General features: G+C 44.1%; 1 protein-coding gene across 7 annotated transcripts in view; it reads right to left on the reverse strand.

Moving 5' to 3' along the window:
* shank3a (SH3 and multiple ankyrin repeat domains 3a) overlaps positions 1 to 25002 on the reverse strand; it is a 777353-nt gene that overhangs the window by 435461 nt on the left and 316890 nt on the right. For all 7 annotated transcript variants that reach the window (XR_010967116.1, XM_068005245.1, XM_068005243.1 and 4 more), the window contains one exon: positions 6768 to 6845. Coding sequence is in view for 6 of the 7 variants with exons in the window: in XM_068005245.1 (XP_067861346.1) it covers positions 6768 to 6845 (78 nt within the window). In the remaining variant the exon portion in view is untranslated. The remainder of the gene's footprint in view (positions 1 to 6767; positions 6846 to 25002) is intronic.

A 25002-nucleotide genomic window follows, 5' to 3' on the forward strand; every position in this document is an offset into this window, starting at 1 on the left:
AAATGAGTCAAGAAACAATTAAATGTGCTTCTGGAGGGAGAAATGATTGACGGCTATGGTGACAAGATGGGTAGGTGGGGTTGAGAGATATGGTGAGGAGGTGGGTGGGTGGGGTTGAGGGATATGAGAAGAGGTTGCTTTACTCTGTATCTAACCCACACTGTACTTGCCTGCCCTGGGATTGTTACATGGGACAATGTGGGGGAACTTTACTCTGTAACTAACGCATGCTGTACCTGCCCTGGGACTGTCCCAATACTGATTGTGTGTCCCAGCACTGACTGTGTGTGTAACAGAACTGACTGTCCCAGCACTGACTGACTGTTTTACAGCGTTCATTGTCTCAGTAACACTCTGCCCGAGGGGATGGTGGAGCCAGATTCAATCATGGCCTTCAAAAGAGAACTGGGTAAGTACTTCAAAGGAAAAAAATTGCAGGGCTACGGGGAAAGGGCAGGGGAGTGGGATTAGCTGGATTGCTCTTCCATAGAGCCGGCGGAGACTCGATGGGCCAAATGGCCTCCTTCCATGCTGTAACCTTTCTAGGTTTCTATGATTTCTAGTACTGATTATGTACATAACTGGCTGATTGTGCCAGCTCTACAAGATGTTTATTGGATATTTAATGACTGAGTTAGTTAAATTCTTCCTGAGACTCAATGGCTACTGAGTTACTGGGATGAGATGTATAGCCGGTGGAGAATGGTTGGGGGGGTGGGGTTTGAGGGTCGAATTTTGTTTATGGAGCTCAGTTGGTTTGAATAGTTAAAGATGTGAGAATAGATTAATATTGCTGAGTTTTGCTTGATTCTTTTTTAGGATCAGGAAGTATTTACACAGAAATACAGTGAGAATATCAAGGTGTGATAAGAATTATATTCTAGTGTCGCAATTCACAGAGGATATCGAGCTGTCATAAGTATTTCACTCCTGCACCCTATAACTACTAATACTGAGCAGTGATGATGGGGTCCAATGAATTCACTCCCTTATTGCTGGTTCTGAACTTGTCTGGCCACTTCAGTCATCTGTATCCTTTTCTGTGACAAGGCACTCTTGACATTGTCTATCCAGCGCTTCCATGGCCTTCCTCATCTTCTTGTTCCATGTACCTCTGTAAGCAGGGCCATAAAAGGTATTCTAGCTGTTCCCACCTTTGAAATGTGCCCAAACCCTCAGAGTCATCTTTCTTGGATCTTCTGTATAAGCGTTGTTTCTTATCCAGCCATGTTCTTATTATATCATTCTTGATTCTTTGCATCCTGGATACTCCCAGTATTCCTCTCAACCAACTCATCTCTACTGTTAGTATTTTCTTCTTGTCAACTTTTCTTGTGTTCCAGCACACAGATCCGTATAATGATATGGAGATAACCATCACTTCATTGTTTTTACCGAAATATCTTTAGCCTTCCATATCCTGATTAATCTTCCAAAAGCAGCAGAAGCAAGCCCAACCCTTCTTCTGACGTCTTCTTCACAACTCCCATTCTCTGACATAACCTACCGAGCTATACAAACTTTTCCACCTGTTCAACTGTATCCCCTCCAACTGTAATGTGTTCATCTTCCTAAGCTTCCCAAATGATACAACCTTTGTCTTCTTTATGTTAATCTGTAATCCAAATTTTGTACTCTCCACGTACACCTCATCAGTTAGTTTCTGCAAATCTGTTTTAGATGTTGCCATAAGGTTAATGTCATCATAAATCTGTGATTGTTTGTTTAAAATCATGCCACATAAGGAGACTCCTCCAATATCATCTTTTCGTGCAAGATTCATTACTGCTTCCAGTACTAGATTAAATAAATCAGGCGACAGTTTGCATTCTTGTTTCACCCCAACTGTTGATCTAAACCATTCCATTAATTTCCAATCCACTCCAACAGCACTCAGGGACTTGTTATAGATGATTTCTATCTTTTCTTTGGATATTTTCTGCATCCATGCACTCTATTACTGAGGGAATATTGAGCTGTGATATTCATTACATTCCTGTATGATATTAAACAGAGGATGCTGAGACAGAAGAAGCATTACACTCCTGTATCCTATTACACAGAAAATATTGCACTTCAATAGCATTATACCCCTGTACTGTACTATACAGAAAAGGTTGAGCTGTGATAGTGATTACACTCTAATACATTATTGCACGGAGGATGTCAAACCAAAATAAGAATTACACTTCTGTACACATTCTACAGAAAATATTACGCTGTAACCTGTTCTATATTGCACAGAGAAATTTGAGTTGTAACTAGCATTGTACTGCTGCAGCATATTATACAGAGGCTATTTTTTAAAAATTTCGTTCATGGGATGTGGGCGTCTATGGCAAGCCAATTTATTGCCCATCCCTAATTGCCCTCGAGAAGGTGGTGGTGAGCCGCCTTCTTGAACCGCTGCAGTCCGTGTGGTGAAGGTTCTCCCACAGTGCTGTTAGGTAGGGAGTTCCAGGATTTAATCCAGCGACAATGAAGGAACGGCGATATAGTTCCAAGTCGGGATGGTGTGTGACTTGGAGGGGAACGTGCAGGTGGTGTTGTTCCCATGCACCTGCTGCCTTTGTCCTTCTAGGTGGTAAAGGTCGCGGGTTTGGGAGGTGCTGTCGAAGAAGCCTTGGCGAGTTGCTGCAGTGCATCCTGTGGATGGTACACACTGCAGCCACTGTCCGCCGGTGGTGAAGGGAGTGAATGTTTAGGGTGGTGGATGGAGTGCCAATCAAGCGGGCTGCTTTGTCCTGGATGATGTCGAGCTTCTTGAGTCTTGTTGGAGCTGCATTCATCCAAGCAAGTGGACAGTATTCCATCACACTACTGACTTGTGCCTTGTAGATGGTGGAAAGGCTTTGGGGAGTCAGGAGGTGAGTCGCTCGCCGCAGAATACCCAGCCTCTGACCTGCTCTTGTAGCCACAGTATTTATGTGGCTGGTCCAGTTAAGTTTCTGGTCAATGGTGACCCCCAGGATGTTGATGGTGGGGGATTTGGCGATGGTAATGCCATTGAATGTCAAGGGGAGGTGGTTAGACTCTCTCTTGTTAGAGATGGTCATTGCCTGGCACTTGTCTGGCGCGAATATTACTTGCCACTTATCGGCCGAAGCCCAGATGTTGTCCAGGTCTTGCTGCATGCGGGCTCGGACTGCTTCATTATTTGAGGGGTTGCGAATGGAACTGAACACTGTGCAATCATCAGCGAACATCCCCATTTCTGATCTCACAATGGAGGGAAGATATTTGATGAAGCAGCTGAAGATGGTTGGGCCTAGGACACTGCCCTGAGGAACACCTGCAGCAATGCCCTGGGGCTGAGATGATTAGCCTCCAACAACAACTACCATCTTCCTTTGTGCTAGGTATGACTCCAGCCACTGGAGAGTTTTCCCCCTGATTCCCATTGACTTCAATTTTACTCGGGCTCCTTGGTGCCACACTCGGTCAAATGCTGCCTTGATGTCAAGGGCAGTCACTCTCACCTCACCTCTGGAATTCAGCCCTCTTGTCCATGTTTGGACCAAGGCTGTATTGAGGTCTGGAGCTGAGTGGTCCTGACGGAACCCAAACTGAGCATTGGTGAGCAGGTTATTGGTGAGTAAGTGCAGCTTGATAGCACTGTCGACGACACCTTCCATCACTTTGCTGATAATTGAGAGTAGACTGATGGGGCGGTAATTGGCCGGATTGGATTTGTCCTGCTTTTTGTGGACAGGACATACCTGGGCAATTTTCCACATTGTCGGGTAGATGCCAGTGTTGTAGCTGTACTGGAACAGCTTGGCTAGAGGCGCAGCTAGTTCTGGAGCACAAGTCTTCAGCACTACAGCTGGGATGTTGTCGGGGCCCATAGCCTTTGCTGTATCCAGTGAACTCAGCCGTTTCTTGATATCATGTGGAGTGAATCAAATTGGTTGAAGACTGGCTTCTCTGATGGTGGGGATATCGGGAGGACGCCGAGATGGATCATCCACTCGGCACTTCTGGCCGAAGATGGTTGCAAACGCTTCAGCCTTGTCTTTTGCACTCACGTGCTGGACTCCGCCATCATTGAGGATGGGATGTTTGCAGAGCCTATTCCTCCCGTTAATTGTTTAATTGTCCACCACCATTCACGACTGGATGTGGCTGGACTACAGAGCTTTGATCTGATCCGTTGGTTGTGGAATCGCTTAGCTCTGTCTTTTTCATGTTGCTTCCGCTGTTTAGCATGCATGTAGTCTTGAGGTTGGCACCTCATTTTTAGGTAAGTCTGGTACTGCTCCTGCATGCTCTTCTACATTCCTCATTGAACCAAGGTTGATCCCCTGGCTTGTTGGTAATGGTAGAGTGAGGAATATGCCGGGCCACGAGTTTACAGATTGTGCTGGAATACAATTCTGCTGCTGCTGATGGCCCACAGCACCTCATGGATGCCCAGTTTTGAGCTGCTAGATTTGTTCTGAATCTATCCGATTTAGCATGGTGGTAGTGCCACACAACATGTTGGATGGTGTCCTCAGTGCGAAGACTCCACGAGAACTTTGCAGTGGTCACTCCTACCAATACTGTCATGGACAGATGCATTTGCGACAGGTAGATTGGTGAAGACGAAGTCAAGTAGGTTTCTCCCTCATGTTGGTTCGCTCACCACCTGCCGCAGGCCCAGTCTGGCAGCTATGTCCTTCAGGACTCAGCCAGCTTGGTCATTAGTGGTGCTACCGAGCCACTTTTGGTGATGGACGTTGAAGTTCCCCACCCAGAGTACATTCTGTGCCCTTGCTACCCTCAGTGCTTCCTCCAAGTGGTGTTCAACATGAAGGAGGACTGATTCATCAGCTGAGGGAGGGCGGTAGGTGGTAATCAGCAGGAGGTTTCCTTGCCCATGTTTGGCCTGATGCCATGAGATTTCATGGGGTGCAAAGTCAATGTTGAGGACTCCCAGGACCACTCCCTCCTGACTGTATATCACTGTACCACCACCTCTGGTGGGCCTGTCCTGCCAGTGGGACAGGACATACCCAGGGATGGTGATGGAAGAGTCTGGGACGTTGGCTGAAAGGTATGATTCTGTGAGTATGGCTATGTCAGGCTGTTGCTTGACTAGTCTGTGGGACAGCTCTCCCAATTTTGGCACAAGTCCCCAGATGTTAGTGAGGAGGACTTTGCAGGGTCGACTGGGCTTGGTTTGCCTTTGTCGTGACCGGTGCCTAGTGGTCCTTCTGGTTTTATTCTCATTATGACTTTTTTTTAAGCGAGATTGTACAACTGAGTGGTTTGCTAGGCCATTTCAGAAGGCAATTAAGAGTCAACCACATTGCTGTGGGTCTGGAGTCACATATAGGCCAGACCGGGTAAGGACGTCAGGTTTCCTTCCCTAAAGGACATTGGTGAACCAGATGGGCTTTTACGACAATCCGGTAGTTTCATGGCCACCATTACTGATACTAGTATTTTAATTCCAGATTTGAACTCATGACTCCAGATTATTAGTCCAGGCCTCTGGATTACTAGTCCAGTAACATAACCACTATGCTACCGTACCCATATTGAGTTGCAGTAAGCATTATACTCCTGTCCTATATTACATTCAAAATATCAACCTGTAATAAATGTTACACTCCTACACTGCATTACACAGAGAATACCCAGGTGTAATAAGCATTACACTCTTGCACCATATTACAGAGAATATCCGTGTAGAGATTATTGAGCTGTAATCAACATTACACTCCCATACTGTGTTAGATAAAGAACAATGAGTCATAATAAGGATTACACTCCTGTATTGTATTACTCACAGGATATTGAGCTGGAATAAGGATGATACTCTTGTACCATATTACACACAGAATATCAAGCTGTAATAATAATTACACTGCTGTACAATATTACATGGAGAATGTCAAGTCTCCATGTAATATGGTATTACATGCCTGTATCGTATTACGCAGCGAACAGTGAGGTATATTGTCATCAGCTTAGCTCAGTTGTAGCACTCTCATCTCTGAATTAGAAATTGTGGGTTCAAGCTCCACTCCAACATATTATCTTGGCCAACACGTCAAAAACAGATGAACTGATCATTTATCTCATTGTTTACGGGACCTTGCAAACTGCTGCGTTGCCTATAAAACAACAGCAACTTCAAATGTAATTTATGAATTGTGAAATGCTTTGGGATGTCCTGAGAACGTGAAAGATGCAATGTAAACATAAGTTCCTTCTTTCTAATAGATTACACTCCTGTACCACATTGCAGAGCGAACATTGAGCTGGAATAAGTATTAAACTCCTGTATTTCTTCTACAGCGTATTACACAGAGAATATAAAGCTGCAGTAATTATTACTCTCCCACAGCATATTACACAGAGAATATAAAGCTGCAGTAATTATTACTCTCCCACAGCATATTACACAGAGAATATAGAGCTGCAGTAATTATTATTCACCCACAGCATATTACACAGAGAATATCGAGCTGCTGTTATTATTACTCTCCCACAGAGTATTATACAGAGAATATCGAGCTATAAGGAATATTACACTCCTGTATCGGCTGGAACAGATATAATGAAGCCATAACAAGTCTTAAATTCCTGTATCGACTCACACAGAGAATATTGAGCTATAAAAATTATTGCCACCCTGTATTCCATTATACAGAAAATATATACACGGTGGAGTAAAGTTGGAATAAACTCATATATTAAAATAGAATCTGAGAGTCACACCCCTTGGCCACAGTAGGATGCAGTAATTGAGCATTGCGCAGCTGACACATCCCTACCTGGAATGCAGACTGGCTGTTGTAATTCTTAACTTCTTTGTTCGCTCCTCGGAATAGAAGGACCCTTGCACAACTCTCCTGGAAAGGAAGGAGGAGGTCAGTTTCATATCCTTCAAAAATATATCTCACAAGGCCACGCACAGATTATAAATATAAGGATATAGCACCATTTATATATGCTGAACTCTGAGGGTAGGTAATGTATATATATTATAATCACAGTGGGATACGGTACTGTGTATATATTATAAAGAGGTGCAGCACCATGTAAATATTATAAATACAGTGGGATACAGCATCATGTATGTATTGTAAATAAAAAGATACAGCACCGTGTGTATACTTTAAATACAGGGTGACAGCACCATGTGTATATTATCAATACAGGAATACAGCACCATGTGTATACTATAAGTACAGGGATACAGCACCATGTGTATATTATAAATACAGGACTACAGCACCATATGTATATTATAAATACAAGGATACAGCACCGTGTGTATATTGTAAATACAGGGATACAGCACCATGTGTATATTATAAGTACAGGGATACAGCACCGTGTGTATATTGTAAATACAGGGATACAGCACCATGTATATATTATAAGTACAGGGATACAGCATCGTGTGTATATTATAAATACAGGAATACAGCACTGTATGTATACTATAAATACAGGGATACAGCCATAGAGTAGTGAGAACGGGGGACTTCAACTATCCAAATAAAGACCGGGATAGTAATAATATAAGGGGCAAAGCAGGAGAAGAATTTTTGAAGTGCATTCAGGAGAACTTTCTTGACCAGTACGTTTCTGGCCCAACGAGAAAGGAGGCATTGCTGGACTTGGTTCCAGGGAATAAGGTGGGCCAAGTGGAACAAGTGTCAGTGGGAGAGCATTTAGGGAGCAGCGATCATAGTATCATAAAGTTTAGAATAGCAATGAAAAAGACACGGACCACTCTAAAGTAAAAATACTCAATTGGCGGAGGGCCAATTTCAATGGGATGAGAACAGATCTGGCCCGGGTAAATTGGAATCAAAGATTGGCAGGCAAAATTGTAACTGAACAATGGGCGGCCTTTAAGGAGGAGATGGTTTGGGTACAGTCTAGGTACATTCCCACGACGGAGAAAGGTAGGACAACTAAAGCCAGAGTTCCCTGGTTGACAAAAGGGATAGAGAGTAAGATGAAGTAGAAAAAAGGGGCGTATGACAGATGTCAGATTGATAACACAAGTGAGAACCAGGCTGAATATAAAAAGTTCAGAGGGGAAGTGAAAAAGGAAATAAGAGGGGCAAAGAGAGAGTATGAGAATAGACTGGCAAACATAAAAGGGAATCCAAAAGTCTTCTACAGGTGTGTGAACAGTAAACGGGTAGTGAGGAGGGGTGGGGCCGATTAGGGACCAAAAAGATCTACTCATGGAGAAAGAGGTCAAGGTACTAAACGAGTACTTTGCATCTGTCTTTACCAAGGAAGAAGATGCTACCAGAGTCTCGGTAAAAGAAGATGTAGTTGAGATACTGGATGGGCTAAAAATTGATAAAGAGGAGGTACTAGAAAGGCTAGCTGTACTTAAAGTAGAGAAGTCACCCAGTCCAGATGGGATGCATCCGAGGTTGCTGAGGGAAGGAAGGGTGGAAATTGCAGAGGTACTGGCCATAATCTTCCAAACATCCTTAGATACGGGGGGTGGTGCCAGACGACTGGAGAATTACAAATGTTACACCCTTGTTCAAAAAAGGGTGTAAAGATAAACCCAGCAACTAAAGGCCAGTCAGTTTAACCTCGGTGGTGCGGAAACTTTTAGAACCATAATCCGGGACAGAATTAGCAGTCACTTGGACGAGTGTGGATTGATTAGGGAAAGCCAGCATGGATTTGTTAAAGGCAAATCATGATTAACTAACCTGATAGAGTTTTTTGATGAGGTAATAGAGAGGGTAGATGAGGGAAATGAAGTTGATGTGGTGTATATCGACTTTCAAAAGGCATTTGATAAAGTGACGCAGAATAGGCTTGTCATCAAGATTGAAGCCCATGGAATAAAAGGGGCAGTAGCAGCATGGATACAAAATTGGCTAAGTAACAGGATGTGGAGATGCCGGTGATGGACTGGGGTTGACAATTGTAAACAATTTTACAACACCAAGTTATAGTCCAGCAATTTTATTTTAAATTCACAAGCTTTCGGAGGCTACCTCCTTCCTCAGGTGAACGATGTGGAAATATCGTTCACATCGTTCACCTGAGGAAGGAGGTAGCCTCCGAAAGCTTGTGAATTTAAAATAAAATTGCTGGACTATAACTTGGTGTTGTAAAATTGTTTACAATAAGTAACAGGAAACAGAGAGTAGTGGTGAATGGTTGTTTTTTGGATTGGAGGGAGGTGTACAGTGGTGTTCCCCAGGGGTCAGTATTAGGACCACTGCTTATCTTGATATATATTAATGACTTGGACTTGGGTGTAGAGGGCACAATTACAAAATTTGCAGATAAAACAAAACTTGGCAGTGTAGTGAACAGTGAGGAGGATAGTGATAGACTTCAAGAGGATAGAGATAGGCTGGTGCCATGGGCAGAAACGTGGCAGATGAAATTTAACGCTGAAAAATGCGAAGTAATACATTTCGGTCGGAATAATGAGAAGAGGCAATATAAACTAAAGGGTACAATTCTAAAAGGGGTACAGGAACAGAGAGATCTGGGGGTATATGTAAACAAATCATTCAAGGTGGTAGGGCAGGTTGAGAAAGCGGTTAAAAAAGCATATGGGATCCTGGGCTCTATAAATAGAGGCATAGAGTACAAAAGCAAGGAAGTCGTGATGAACCTTTATAAAACACTGGTTCGGCCACAACTGGAATATTGTGTCCAGTTCTGGGCACCGCACTTTAGGAATGATGTGAAGGCCTTAGAGAGGGTGCAGAAGAGGTTTACTAGAATGATTCCAGTTACGTGGATAGACTGGAGAAGATGGGGTTGTTCTCCTTGGAATAGAGACAGTTGAGAGGAGATTTGATAGAGGTATTCAAAATCATAATGGATCTATGATGTGGAGATGCCGGTGATGGACTGGGGTTGACAATTGTAAACAATTTTACAACACCAAGTTATAGTCCAGCAATTTTATTTTAAATTCACAAGCTTTCGGAGGCTACCTCCTTCCTCAGGTGAACGATGTTTCACCTGAGGAAGGAGGTAGCCTCCGAAAGCTTGTGAATTTAAAATAAAATTGCTGGACTATAACTTGGTGTTGTAAAATTGTTTACAATAATGGATCTAGACAGAGTGGATAGAGTGAAACTGTTCCCATTGGCGGAAGGGTCAAGAACCAGAGGACACAGATTTTAGGTGATTTGCAAAAGAACCGAAGGTGACTTGAGGAGGATCTTTTTCACACAGCGAGTGGATAGGATCTGGGATGCACTGCCAGAGGGAGTGATGAAGGCAGATTCAATCATGGCTTTCAAAAGGGAACTGGATAAGTATTGAAAGAAAAAAATTTGCAGGGCGACGGGGATAAGGCGGGAGAGTGGGACTAGCTGGATTGCACTTGCATAGAGCTGGCACGGACTCGATGGGCTGAATGGCCTCCTTCCATGCTGTAACCTTTCTATGATTCTATACAGCACCGTGTACATATTATAAATACAGGGATACAGCAGTGTGCATATTATAAATACAGAGATACAGAACCGTGTGTATATTATATATACAGTGACACAGTACCTTGTAAATTATAAATACAGGGATACAGCACAGTGTGTATATTATAAATACTGGGATACGTAGAAACATAGAAAATAGGAGCAAGAGGAGGCCATCCGCCCCTTCGAGCCTGCTCCGCCATTCAAAAGGATCATGACTGATCGTCTAACTCAGTACCCTGTTCCCGCTTTTTCCCCATATCTCTTGATCCATTTAGCATTAAGAAATATATCTATCTCCTTCTTGAATACATCTAATGACTTGGCCTCCACTGCCTTCTGTGGTAGAGAATTCCACAGGTTCACCACCCTCTGAGTGAAGAAATTTCTCCTCATCTCGGTTCTAAATGGCATACCCCGTATCCTGAGACTGTGACCCCTGGTTCTGGACTCCCCAGCAATCGGGAACATCCTCCCTGCATCTAGTCTGTCTAGTCCTGTTAGAATTTGATATGTTTCAATGAGATCACCTCTCATTCTTCTAAACTCTCGTGAATATAGGCCTAGTCAACCCAATCTCTCCTCATACGTCAGTCCTGCCATCCCAGGAATCAGTCTGATGAACCTTCGTTGCACTCCCTCCATGGCAAGGACATCCTTCCTCAGATAAGGAGACCAAAACTGCACACAATACTCCAGCTGTGGTCTCACCAAGGCCCTGTATAACTGCAGTAAGACATCCCTGCTCCTGTACTCAAATCCTCTTGCAATGAAGGCCAACGTACCATTTGCCTTCCTAACTGCTTGCTGCACCTGAATGCTCACTTTCAGCGACTGGTGTACAAGGATACCCAGGTCTCATTGCACCTCCCCTTTTCCCAATCTATCACCATTCAGATAATAATCTGCCTTTCTGTTTTTACAACCAAAGTGGATAACCTCACATTTATCCACGTTATACTGCATCTGCCAATGTTCTTGCCCACTCACCCAACTTGTCTAAATCACATTGGAGCCTCTGTGCATCCTCCTCATAGCTCACATTCCACCCCAGCTTTGTGTCGTCTGCAAACTTGGAAATGTTACATTTAGTTCCCTCATCCAAATCATTGATATATATTGTGAATAGCTGGGGCCCAAGCACTGATCCTTGCAGTACCCCACTAGTCACTGCCTGCCACCTGGAAAAAGACCCGTTTATTCCTACAGTATATTATAAATACTGGTATACATCAGTATGTATATTGTAAATGCAGGGATATTGCACTGCATGTGTATCATAAATACAGGGATACAGCTGTGTGTCTATTATAAATACAGGGATACAGCATAGTGTGAATATTATAAATACAGGATACAGCACCGTGTGTATATTATAAATACAGAAATACAGCACCGTGTATATATTATAAATACAGGGATACAGCAATGTGTATATATTATAAATACAAGGTTACACCAAAGTGTTTATATTATAAATACAGAGATACAGCACCTTGTGTATAATAAATACAGGGATACAGCACCGTGCATATATTATTAATGCAGGGATGCAGCACTCTGTATATTATAAATATAGGGGTACAGGACCATGTGTATATTGTAAATGCAGGGAAATAGCATCGCATGTATGTTATAAAAACTGGGATATAGCAGTGTGTATATTATAAATACAGGGATACAACACTGTCTGTATATTATAAAAACTGGGATACAGCACAGTTTGTATATTATAAATACAGGTGTCATCGATAGTGCAATCAAACGGCACTCACCAATAACCTGCTCACGGATGCTCAGTTTGGGTTTCGCCAGGACCACTCGGCTCCTGACCTCATTACAGCCTTGGTCCAAACATGGACAAAAGAGCTGAATTCCAGAGGTGAGGTGAGAGTGACTGCCCTTGACATCAAGGCAGCATTTGACCGAGTGTGGCACCAAGGAGCCCTAGTAAAATTGAAGTCAATGGGAATCAGGGGGAAAACTCTCCTGTGGCTGGAGTCATACCTGGCACAAAGGAAGATGGTAGTGGTTGTTGGAGGCCAATCATCTCAGCCCCAGGATATTGCTGCAGGAGTTCCTCAGGGCAGTGTCCTCAGCCCAACCATCTTCAGCTGCTTCATCAATGACCTTCCCTCCATCATAAGGTCAGAAATGGGGATGTTTGCTGATGATTGCACAGTGTTCAGTTGCATTCGCAACCCCTCAGATAATGAAGCAGTCCGTGCCCGCATGCAGCAATACCTGGACAAAATCCAGGCTTGGGCTGATAAGTGGCAAGTAACATTTGCGCCAGACAAGTGCCAGGCAATGACCATCTCCAACAAGAGAGTCTAACCACCTCCCCTTGACATTCAACGCATTACCATCGCCAAATCCCCCGCCATCAACATCCTGGGGGTCACCATTGACCAAAAACTTAACTGGACCAGCCACATAAATACTGTGGCCAGAAGAGCAGGTCAGAGGCTGGCTATTCTGCGGTGAGTGACTCACCTCCTGACTCCCCAAAGCCTTTCCACCATCTACAAGGCACAAGTCAGGAGTGTGAGGGAATACTCTCCACTTGCCTGGATGAATGCAGCTCCAACAAGACTCAAGAAGCTCGACATCATCCAGGACAAAGCAGCCCGCTTGCTTGGCACCCCATCCACCATCCTAAACATTCACTCCCTTCACCACCAACACACCGTGACTGCAGTGTGTACCATCCACAGGATGCGCTGCAGCAACTCGCCAAGGCTTCTTCGACAGCACCTCCCAAATCCACGACCTCTACCACCTAGAAGGACAAGGGCAGCAGGCACATGGGAACACCACCACCTGCACGTTCCCCTCCAAGTCACACACCATCCCGACTTGGAATTATATCGCCGTTCCTTCATCGTCGCTGGGTCAAAATCCTGGAACTCCCTACCTAACTGCACTGTGGGAGAACCTTCACCACACGGACTGCAGTGGCTCAAGAAGGCGGCTCACCACCACCTTCTCAAGGGCAATTAGGGATGGGCAATAAATGCTGGCCTTGCAAGCGACGGCCACATCCCATGAACGAATAAAAAAAAGGGATATAGCACGGTGTGTATATTATCAATACAGGGATACAGCACCGTGTGTATATTATAAATACCAGGATACAACACCGTGTGTACATTATAAATACAGGGATACATCACTTTCTTCGAGATGCACTGTTCCCCGGATTTTCCAGCCAAAATCTCTGAGACAGACTGGGACCAACTAGTGGGGATTTCAGGTTGCCTTCAGTTCGCTGCCTGATTTTCATCTTAAAATGGCTGAATAAATTCTCATTCAAATTCAGACATTTTTTCTGTATGTTTAATACTTGCATGAGTCTAGAAGAAAAATTTCTCTTTAGCCTTTTAATCTTTTTTTTTTTACAATGCTCTTTAACAGATGTCCCCTCCAATACCTCACCCCCAGTGTACTGTGGATGCAGTGTGTACTATCTACAGAACGCACTGCAGCAACTTGCCAGGGCTTCTTCGGCAACACCACCCAAAGCTGCAACCTCCATCACCTATAAGGACAAGGGTAGCACGTACATGGGAACACCATCACCTCCAAATTCCGCTCCAAGTCATACACCATCCCGACTTGGCTATATATCGCCATTCCTTCATCGTCGCTATGTCAAAATCCTAGAATTTCCTATCTAATAGCATTGTGGGATCACCTTCACCACACGTTCTGTAGCGGTTCAAGAAGGCAGCTCATCACCACCTTCTCAAGGGCAACTTTGGATAGGCAATAAATGCCGGCCTTGCCAGCGATGCTCACACCTGAGAATTAATTAAAAAAGAAACAAAATGTCTTCTCATCTTCTCAAGATCCCCACAAGCCCAATGCCAAACCTTATAAATTACAACCCTGGGGCTCAGAGGCCAATTGACCCCACTGGGCTGAAACCACACCCAAACAGAAAATTGTTGCCCCTATCAAGATGGCTGTCCAGCCAATGTCTTGAAGACAAAGCTTTCACTTCAATCAAAATGGCTGTACAAGCAGTCCCTAAGCAGAAAGCTGCTGTCTCTATTAGGATGCAAATCAGAAGCTCCCTAAAGATAGCCACCAGCCATACCCAAGTAAAAACATTACACAGTGAGTTGTTATGATCTGGAATGCACTGCCTGAGAGAGTGGTGGAAGCAGATTCAATAGTAACTTTCAAAAGGGAATTGGATACTTGAAGGAAAAAATTTACAGGGCTGTGGGGAAAGAGCAGGGGAGTGAGGCTAATTGGATAGCTCTACCAAAGAGCAGGCACAGGCACAATGGGCTGAATGGCCTCCTTCTGTGCTGTATCATGATACATTATCAATCCAGCACCCCTGTGCTCGCTGACCTACATTTTCTCAATTTTAAAATTCTCATCCTTGTTTTCAAATCCTTTTACGGTCTTGCTCCTCCCTATCTCTGTAACCTCCTCCAGCCTTACAACCCTCCAAGATCTCTGCACTCCTCCAATTCTTGCCTCTTGCGCATCCCCGGTTTTAATCGCTCCACCATTGGCGGCCATGCCTTCAGCTGCCTAGCTCTGGAATTCCCTCCCTAAACCTCTCCACCTTTCTCTCCTCCTTCAAGATGCTCCTTAAAACCAAGCTTTTGGTCACCTGACCTAATATCTCCTTATGTGGCTTGGTGTCAAATTTTGTTTGATAACACTCCTGTGAAGCGCCCTGGGACGTTTGCTACGTTAAAGGCGCTATATAAATGCAAGTTGTTGTTGTTGGTCATCAGGCTCCGGCACTGTGTAAAGCTTGAAACCATTATGTTGTTGCACATTTATGATCATTGGACTTGATACATGCTTTCTCATTATCCAAGTATTCTGAATACATTACAGGCCCAAACATTGGCACTTCCCTACTCAAAATGGCCACTTAAACTTCTGTTTCAACAGAAGGCACCATTGAGAGCATTGTCAATCAACCCTCAAAGTGCCAATTACATTTTTGGGCTGGCTTGATGTTATCCAGTGTCCATAGAAAACTTTTGAGCTGGGTGTAGATAGCAGCAACACTGAGGTATTGCTTGACATGTCCCTTCCTTTTTCAACAAAAATTTCTACAGACAACTGCATTCTCTCCCCACACCCCTCCCCAAAAACACACACGCACACAGAAGCGTCTGTTTCACTGGCCTGCCCAATGGGCCAGTGCCCTGAGGTCACCTCCAAGGAAAGCCTGGCAGAAGGTCATCTCTTGCAGTTAGACATTGAGAGGCTACCTATAAGACAGACAATACGCAGGCGAGAGGTACACAATCCAGGCCCCCCCGTTTACCAATCTATGGAGTGTCAATCCTCATCAAGAATTGTCTACGATGGCTTCATTTTTGAGCTTTCAGTTGAAAAAATATTTACTTAAATGTTAGAATTTGAATATTTAATAAGATTCCACTCTTGATGGTACAATGTAGGCCAATCTCACCAAACCTAGATTCTATATATAGAGATAAAAACACTAAGATATACTTCAATTGAGAGCCAACCCATGCACACCCATGAGCGTGCGCGCACGCACGCACACACACACACACACACACACAGAAGAGGAGAATGCAGGACAGTCATACCTGTTACCCCAGGCCTCCAAAACCAGTCAGGCTCCTTCCCCAGATAAAATACTGTCACACTACATTACTAACACAGGCTGTCTGTACTCACACAAGCATTGCTGAAAAAGAAAACCATGGAAACGTTACATAATCTTTTTTTCATGAAACCAACCCACACTTGGCATAAATTTCAGGGCACAAGGGTTGTCACAAGACACGATGTCTGTGGGATGCACTGCATTGCAAATGCACTGGAGTTCGCCCATGTGACTTTCAGCTCCCTCAGTTGTTTCCATCTCATCCTTTTTTGTTTGCCACTTCTAAGCACACTGTAAACATACAACATATCGAGGGTTTTTAAAAGCTGCACATTTTTCATTCCGTACAGCCACACGTCAAAGTTGAGGAATAACGGCGATTGGATCAGAGGCGGGGCAGAGGGATGGGGCTGTGGATAAAATGCTGCTCAGCAGAGTGTGGAGGGTTAAGTGCTCTCAAGTCAGCGACTGTACGGGCCAGGCGTGAGGCAGAACTGCCGCTCAAGACATGCCACATTCCTTTCTTCCGAAGACTGCGCTCTTTACTGCATCTAATGTCACATTTTATTTCCTGCACTGCCTCTTTAACTGCCCAATCAGTGTGGAATCTAAAAATGGCAAAGTCCAGTTTATTTGGATAACCCCTTCTACTCTCTTCTAAAACTTAATTCATTTTAAAACAATCTGCAAAATGACATCTTCATTCCCTCTGTCGGGTCTGTATTTGAATTTTGGTCCCAGAAGTGAAAGGTCAATGTCTGACCCACTGCACCACCCAGTCCCAATCAAAGAGAAGCTCATCAGTTCTGTCTCAACTGGATTGAACTCAAGTTTCAGAGGTAAACGCTATTGCATAAACCCCTGCACCACCCAGATAGAGATGAGACCCTCATCACTTCCAGTCCAGGCTGGAATCGAGAATAGGGGCATAATTTTAATCCCACCGAACGGGTGGGCTGGAAGCGGGTAGTAGATTAAAATAATAGCTTTTTGAAGTGTGACTGAAACCCGGCTCTGATGTGCCCACTTCCAGATTTAACCCAGGCACGTTTGGATGTGCGGCGCATCCGAAACCCGGAAGTCCCGTCCCCACTTAATGCTGGCAGACAGATTGTTAAAGGGGCAATTTACCTCATTGAAATAGTTGAGGTGCTTAACGTTTTGTTGATTCTAAGGCTGAAACTAATTTAACCTCACCTGCATGGGTTTCCCATGGCTTCTGAATCACGTCAGGTGAAAGGAGGCGAGAAGGGCCGATCCATGAGGTGAGTGCCTTTATTGCACTGCTTGTGAGCCCAGAAGGAGCAGGAGTGTTTCTCCCAGGCCCAACATGCTCACCTGCCGCAATTGGACCCCAGCGGTCGGCTGAGACACCCCGATTGCCAAGACCCCCCCCCACCTCTGAATCTTCATCTGATCTCTGATCTCCAACCCGATCACCTCCCTGCCCGTGATCTTCTCTAAAGCCCCACCTCCCCGATATCCTCCACAGCCCACGATCTCTCTCTCTCTCCCTCCTCTCCGATTCCTGGTTTCTTTCCCTCCCAAAAGACAGCCAGCCTGTCAATCTGGCTGGCTGGCGCGTGGGAAACCCAGAAGCAAAGATAATTACCTTCAGTTGGGTTACAATCACAAATGTTGACGCATTCACTTCACTTCCAGGTTTCCCACGCGAAAATCTACTGAGTTCCCGGCCCCAAGTAAAAGTCATGCCCAGATCTCAGAAGCAATAGGAAAGTGTCAAACCCACTGCGCTGTCCAGTCAACGATTAGAGAGGAGACCTTTGTCCCAAGTGTCTGGGCTGGATTTAAACAGGGGAAAGAATGTCGGGCTCAGAGTGGCAAAGAAACCCCCATGAGACAGAAAACCCTCATTACCTCAGTGCAGTGTCTGGCGCATTGCATCACCCATAAACCAAAATATGTTACTTTCCACTAATCCACAGCCCTACAGCACATGGCCAATCAGATGATCTCAAATGCACGACCAGCGTTTCCAAAAGAAAGTACAATCAGCTGTCTCATTTCATTTGGTAAAATAGCATTGATCGGAGTATCCAGGAGGTAGGTTATTCTGAATCCATATGAAAAGAACTCCGACATCTCCAGACCTGACTATGAGAGAGCTTTCAGCTAATATTTAGGAACAACCATAAGCAAATGTGGACTGGAGGCTATAAGATGTGCCATTATTCTAAAAAGAAATGAGACATGAATCTGGAATTTGTACATCAATTAGTCTGTGGTTGGGACAATGCTCGTGTATAAATTTCTGTAAGCAGTTTTCAGCACAGAGTAACTGCAACAGTTTGCACCTCACTCAGAGGGGAAGGAGCAGAACCAGTAAGTGAAGACCATCCAATAGATATAATTACCCTTTGATTACTGTGGATTTGATTATTGATCATTCTCTCTGGGTGTGATTATTGATCATTCTCTCTGGGTGTGGTTATTGATCATTCTCTCTGAGTGTGGTTATTGATCATTCTCTCTGGGTGTGGTTATTGATCATTCTCTCTGGGTGTGGTTATTGATCATTCTCTCTGGGTGTGGTTATTGATCATTCTCTCTGGGTGTGGTTATTGATCATTCTCTCTGGGTGTGGTTATTGATCATTCTCTCTGGGTGTGGTTATTGATCATTCTCTCTGGGTGTGATTATTGATCATTCTCTGTCATTGAGAAGCTCTATCCATCAACTCCAACATCGCAGGGGTCCTTCCACTACCATCATAATTGAGGTTCGCCATCTACCATGGAAAGCTGTGTCAGCTGGCACCGTGGATAAGGAGCTCCATCCAACCGATCCTGTACTAGAGAGCTCCATCCATGGTTGCAATGATCCAGGTACATCCTCATTGAGCTGCTCGATTCCTTGAGGAGCTCCATCATCAAAGTAGCTCCATTACTAGAATCATCAGCTCTAACACCGAGGTCTTCAAACCTATGGCTATGATACCAACTGACAATATGCACTCCCAATAATAGCAGACAAGTTGAAGTGCCACACAGCCCCTGCACTCAACCTATGAGCAGCATGAAGTGGACGCCATCTTATTTGCAATACGGTTCCTTTCCATTTCATGCCTCCAGTCTTTTCTGGCTAATTTATAACAATCTACAGCTGGTGTTCTCCAAAGATTGCATTCAGCAACATATATAAATCTTCTAATAAGGTAAACTAAACACTGACATGCATTTATATGATATCATTTATCAAATACTCTCCTTCCTAATTATAAAGCTGGGGAACTAACAGCTGAGATTATGAAAATACATTTTCATTTCCTGTAATAAGCCAAATTATTCTCGAAGGTCAGTAAATAGTAATTAATGTGCTCGCTGGCAGCAAGGCTGTTTGTTTAAAAGGTCTTTAGCCATTTTAGCTGCCACCTACTTCTAAACGCTATTTTAAAAAGTGTTGCTTCAGTTACCGCTAATTCTTTGTCCCTTCTCTGATGTTGCATTTCAAGCTTTGAAACTGCTCCTCAGATGCAGACTGAAAGCAGCCTTCTTGCGTATCTACTCCAACTCATACAGTCTAGCATTCAATTGCATTTTGAACTCTCCCATTATCTTTAACTCCACTCTCCTCACAAGATAAATACGGATGAGGCAGGCCGTTTAGCCCATCCCAGCTCGTTCATCGAGAAATACCTCACAGCACTCCCATCACAGCATCCAACATTTACTTAAATGATTCTATTTCACATGTTGATCGCTCTTTGTGTAAAGAAGAATTTCCTAACTACAGTCCTAAATTTATCTTTTACTGGTCTGGTCCTTGTCCTCAAGTCAAGATATTATTTGAAGTAAAGTTCTGAATTGACCTTTTCCATACTGTTTACATAGGAACATAGGAATTGCTAGTCAAAAAAAGACCAAGGTCCATCTAGTTCACCTTCTACCCACCCAGTAGTCACATGATACAACGATAATTGAGTTGTTGACTAATGATGACAATCAATCTCTATCAATTAATGCACAACAGACCCAGACATGAGGCGAGGAAACCCCCAGTGATGGAGAGCTTTGGGAACCATAGGCCAAAGTCACCTGTTCCTCCCAAGCATGCTACATATACTCTATATCATGTTTACTATCTTATATATCTCTGCAAGACTACCTCTGAGCGACCTCCTTTCAAGGCTTAAGAACCCAAGTTTCTCGAGTCTTTCCACAGAATTAAATTCCCTTGATGCCAGGAATTAGCCTTGTGGCTCCTCTCTGAACTGCCTCCATAGATTGAATATCCACCTTATGTCTCGGTGACCTGCACTAAATACAACATTCAAGGTGCAGTCTGACCAGAGCACTGTACAGTTTCAGCATCACATTCTCTGACATGTCATTCCAAACATTTGTCGCCCTTTGAGTGAAGAACTTTTTTCTAAGACGTGTTCAAACTTCACTTTTCCAGCTGTGTTCCCAATGCATTCATGGCCATTTTAATTCCACCGATCCGGGCACGGGGAATATGTCAGCTGCAGGCATGCGGGGGCCATATCAATATTTAAATATCGGAGTCCGATGACATAATTTGGACTCTGACGCAATTTTAACTGTGTCGCCCAGTGTAACAAGCAGTGACACCTGGCAGCAGGTAGGATTGTGGCCAGAAAAGCCCCAGTTAAGTTTATTTTTTTGGATTTCTTTTATGGTTTCTTTGTGGGACAGGAGGAGCAGGAGCGGTCCAGTAAAGATACATTCAAGTGAGAAAGAAAAATTCTAGGGGAAGGACGTACCATTCGTGGCTAACTAAGGAAGTTAAAGATAGTATTAAATTGAAAGAAAAAGCATACAATTCCGCAAAAATTGGACAGAATATAAAAAACAGCAAAGAATGACTAAAAGAATAATAAGAAGGGAGAAATTAGAGTACGAGAGAAAACTAGCTAGAAATATAAAAACAGATAGTAAGAGTTTCGACAGATATTTAAAAGGAAAAGAGTAAATAAAGTGAACATTGGTCCTTTAGAGAGTGAATCTGGGGAATTAATAATGGAGAACAAGGAAATGGCGGATGAATTGAACAGATATCTTGTGTCCATCTTCACTGTAGAAGGTACGAATAACGTGCCAGAAATAATTGTGAATCATGAGGTGAAAAATCTACAATCACCAGAGAAAGGGTTCGGAAAAAATATTGGAACTAAAAGCTGACAAGTCCCCAGGTCCTGACGGACTTCATCCTAGGATTTTAAAAGAAGTGACTGCAGAGATAGTAGATGCATTGGTATTAATTTTCCAAAATTCCCTAGATTCTGGAAGGGTCCCATCAGATTGGAAAATAGTGAATGTAACTCCTCTATTCAAGAAAGGAGGGAGACAGAAAGCAAGAAACTACAGGCCAGTTAGCTTGACATCTGTCATAGGGAAAACGCTAGAATCTATTATTAAGGAGGTTATAGCAGGGCAATTAGAAAATCTCAATGCAATCAGGCAGAGTCAACACGGCTTTGTAAAAGGGAAATCGTGTTTGACTAATTTATTAGAGTTCTTTGAGGAAGTAACAAGCAACGTGAATAAAGGGGATCCCGTGGATGTGGTGTACTTGGATTTCCAGAAGGCTTTTAACAAGGAGCCACATCAAAGGCTACTACACAAAATAAGAACTTATGGTGTAGGGGGTAGCATATTAGCATGGATAAGGGATTGGTTAGAGAACAAAGAGCAGAGAACAGAGAGTAGGCATAAATGGGTCATTTTCAGGTTGGCAAGATGTAACGAGTGGAGTGCCACAGGGATCAGTGCTGGGGCCTCAACTATTTACAATCTTTATCAATGACTTGGATGAAGGGACCGAATGTATGGTTGCTAAATTTGCTGATGACACAAAGGTAGGTAGGAAAGTAAGTTGTGAAGAGCACATAAGGAGTCCGCAAAGGGATATAGATAGGTTAAGTGAGTGGACAAAAATTTGGCAGATGGAGTATAATGTGAGAAAATGTGAATTTGTCCACTTTGGCAGGAGGAATAGAAAAGCTGTATGCTATTTAAATGGAGAGAGATTGCAGAACTATGAGGTACAGAGGGATCTGGGTGTCCTTGTAGATGAATCACAAAAAGTTAGTATGCAGGTACAGCAAGTGATTAGAAAGACAAATGGAATATTGTCATTTATTGCAAGGGGAATGGAATATAAAAGTAGAGATGTTTTGCTACAGTTGTACAGGGCATTGGTGAGAACACATCTAGAGTACTGTGTGCAGTTTTGGTCTCCTTATTTAAGAAAGGACACAATTCCTTTAGAGGTGGTTCGGAGAAGGTTCACTCAATTGATTCCTGGGATGAGGGGGTTGTCGTATGAGGAAAGGTTGGACAAGTTGGGCCTGTAAACACTGGAGTTTAGAAGAATGAGAGGTGATCTTATTGAAACATATAAGATCCTGAGAGGACTTGAAAGGGTAGATGCTGAGAGGATGTTTCCCCTTGTGGGAGAGACTAGAACTAGGGGCCACAGTTTAAAAATAAGGGGTCTCCCATTTAAGACTGAGATGAGGAGACTTTTTTTCTCTCAGAGGGTTGTGAGTCTGTGGAACTCCCTTCCCCAGAGAGTGGTGGAGGCAGGGTCACTGAATATTTTTAAGGCTGAGTTAGATAGATTTCTGATACTTGCATTGGAGGCAGTTCAGAGAAGGTTCACTAGGTTGATTCCGGGTATGGAAGGGTTGTCTTATGAGGAAAGATTGAACAGGTGTACAAAATTATGAGGAGCCCAGATAGAGTAGACAGGAAGTACCTGTTTCCCCTAACGGAGAGTTCAAGAACTAGAGGACATGGATCTAAGCTGATTGGCGGAAGGATTAGAGGGGACATGAGGAAAAACTTTTTTACCCACAGGGTGGTGGGTGTATGGAATTCGCTGCCCAAATTGGTAGTAGAGGCAGGGACCCTCAACTCTTTTAAAAAGTACCTGGACCTGCACCTAAAGTGCTGTAAGCTGCAGGGCTACGGACCGGGTGCTGGAAGGTGGGATCAGAATGGGCACCTGGTTGTTCTTCGAGCTGGCGCGGACACGATGGGCTGAATGGCCCCCTTCTGTGCTGGATCTTTTCTATGGTTCTATAGTTTGGGTCTATACTCATTGGAGTTTAGAAGAATGAGAGGAGATCTTATTGAAACATACAAGATTCTGAGCGGACTCGATAGGGTAGATGCTGAGAGGATGTTACTCCTCATGAGGGCATCTAAAACTAGGGGGCATAGTCTCAGAATAAGGGGTCGCCCGTTTAAGATGGAAATGAGGAGGAATTTCTTCTCCCAGAGGGTCATGAATCTTTGGAATTCTTTACCCCAAAAGGCTGAGTCACTGAATACATTCAAGGCTGAGTTAGGCAAATTTTTGATTAGCAAGGGAGTCAAAGGATATGGGGAAAGGGTGGGAAAGTGGAGTTGAGGTAAAAATCAGATCAGCCATGATCTCATTAAATGGTGGAGCAGGCTCGAGGGGCCGAATGGCCTTCTCCAGCTCCTATCTCTTATGGTCTTATGGTCTGATTAAGAAGGGAATCAACGGTTATAGTAGGTAGACGGGAAAGTAGGGTTGAGGTCACAATCAGATCAGCCATGATCTTATCAAATGGCGGAGCTTTTAATTCGTATGTTCGTATGTACCTAGTTCCACAAGGAAACCATTGGCTCCTTCTCCCTTTCCGAGCTGCGATTCCCCTGCCCGATGAGGGAGGGTGGTAGGTGGTAATGCCAGGGACCGTTTGTTCGGGTCCCCAGTGGCGACCTCCTACCGCCCGAAATCCCGCTCTCGCCCGCTGGCCAGCTAGTGCTACGTTTGGGGGGGAGACTCGGCTCCAGGATGCAAATAAGGCCCAGGAGTTAAATTTTCTCGGTCTCATGCTAGCACGGCCAATCAAGCTTCCCGCTCACACCGGCCTCCACACTAATGTCCCGAGCTCAAATCAGGGCTTTTGTTTTTAGTCAGTCAGGTGTTTGACACGTGTGGAAACCCTTCAACATGCTTAAGAGCCTCAAAGGGCAGAAGGTGCAGGGGAACACCATTACCTCCAAGTCACATGCCATCCTGACTTGGACATATATCGGCCGTTCCTTCATTGTCGCTGGGTCAAAATCCTGGAACTCCCTTCCTAACAGCATTCTGGGAGCAGCTTCACCATATGGACTTCAAAAAGGCCCACCAGCACCACCATCTCAAGGGCAACTAGGGATGGGCAATAAATGCTGGCCTTGCCAACGACTCCCACATCCTGAGAATGAATTAAAAAAACAGATAAAGGTAGAGTTTCTGTTTGCCCGATACAGACTGCAGACACTTAGCCTACACGGGCACACCCCATGTAGCTAGGGCCCCAAACTGTACGCACAAGAGTTGGACCGTTGGAGTTTACCAGAACAGAGCACTGGTCATCTTCCCACTAGTAATCCAGACATGACCACGCTACCCATTAGGGAATTGGGTACAGGATTATCTGAAGCCAAGTGAGAAGAATCCCAGGCACCAGTGCCTGATTCACCCCTCTGGGTTTCATTAAGGTGCGTTAATCAACAATGTCAGCCTTGGCTCAGTGATAGCACTCTCTTCTCTCAGTCAGAAGGTTGTGGGTTCAAGCCTCACTCCAGTTCTTAAGCACATAATCCAGGCTGAGACGCCACTGCAATACTGAGGGGGTGCTGCATTGTTGGAGGTGGCGACTTTTGGATGAGACGCTAAATCAAGGTCCTCTCTGACTGGTCAAGTGGATAGAAAATATCCCATGGCAATGTTTGAGGAAGAATAGACAATTCTCCCAGTGTCCTTGCCAACATTCCTCCCTCAACCAACTCCACCAAAAAATAGGTTGACTGGTCATTCACGAGGATTTTAGTGAAAATGTGGGTGTTTGGAGTTGAGGTATTTGGATTAAAGGTGGGTATGTAGGGTTGAGGGAGATGGTGAAAAGATGGGTAGGTGAGGTTACAGTATCTGCGTGTCATTGACAGTGTT

Source organism: Heptranchias perlo, chromosome 24 (genome assembly GCF_035084215.1).
Source record: "Heptranchias perlo isolate sHepPer1 chromosome 24, sHepPer1.hap1, whole genome shotgun sequence".
Lineage (NCBI taxonomy): Eukaryota > Metazoa > Chordata > Chondrichthyes > Hexanchiformes > Hexanchidae > Heptranchias > Heptranchias perlo.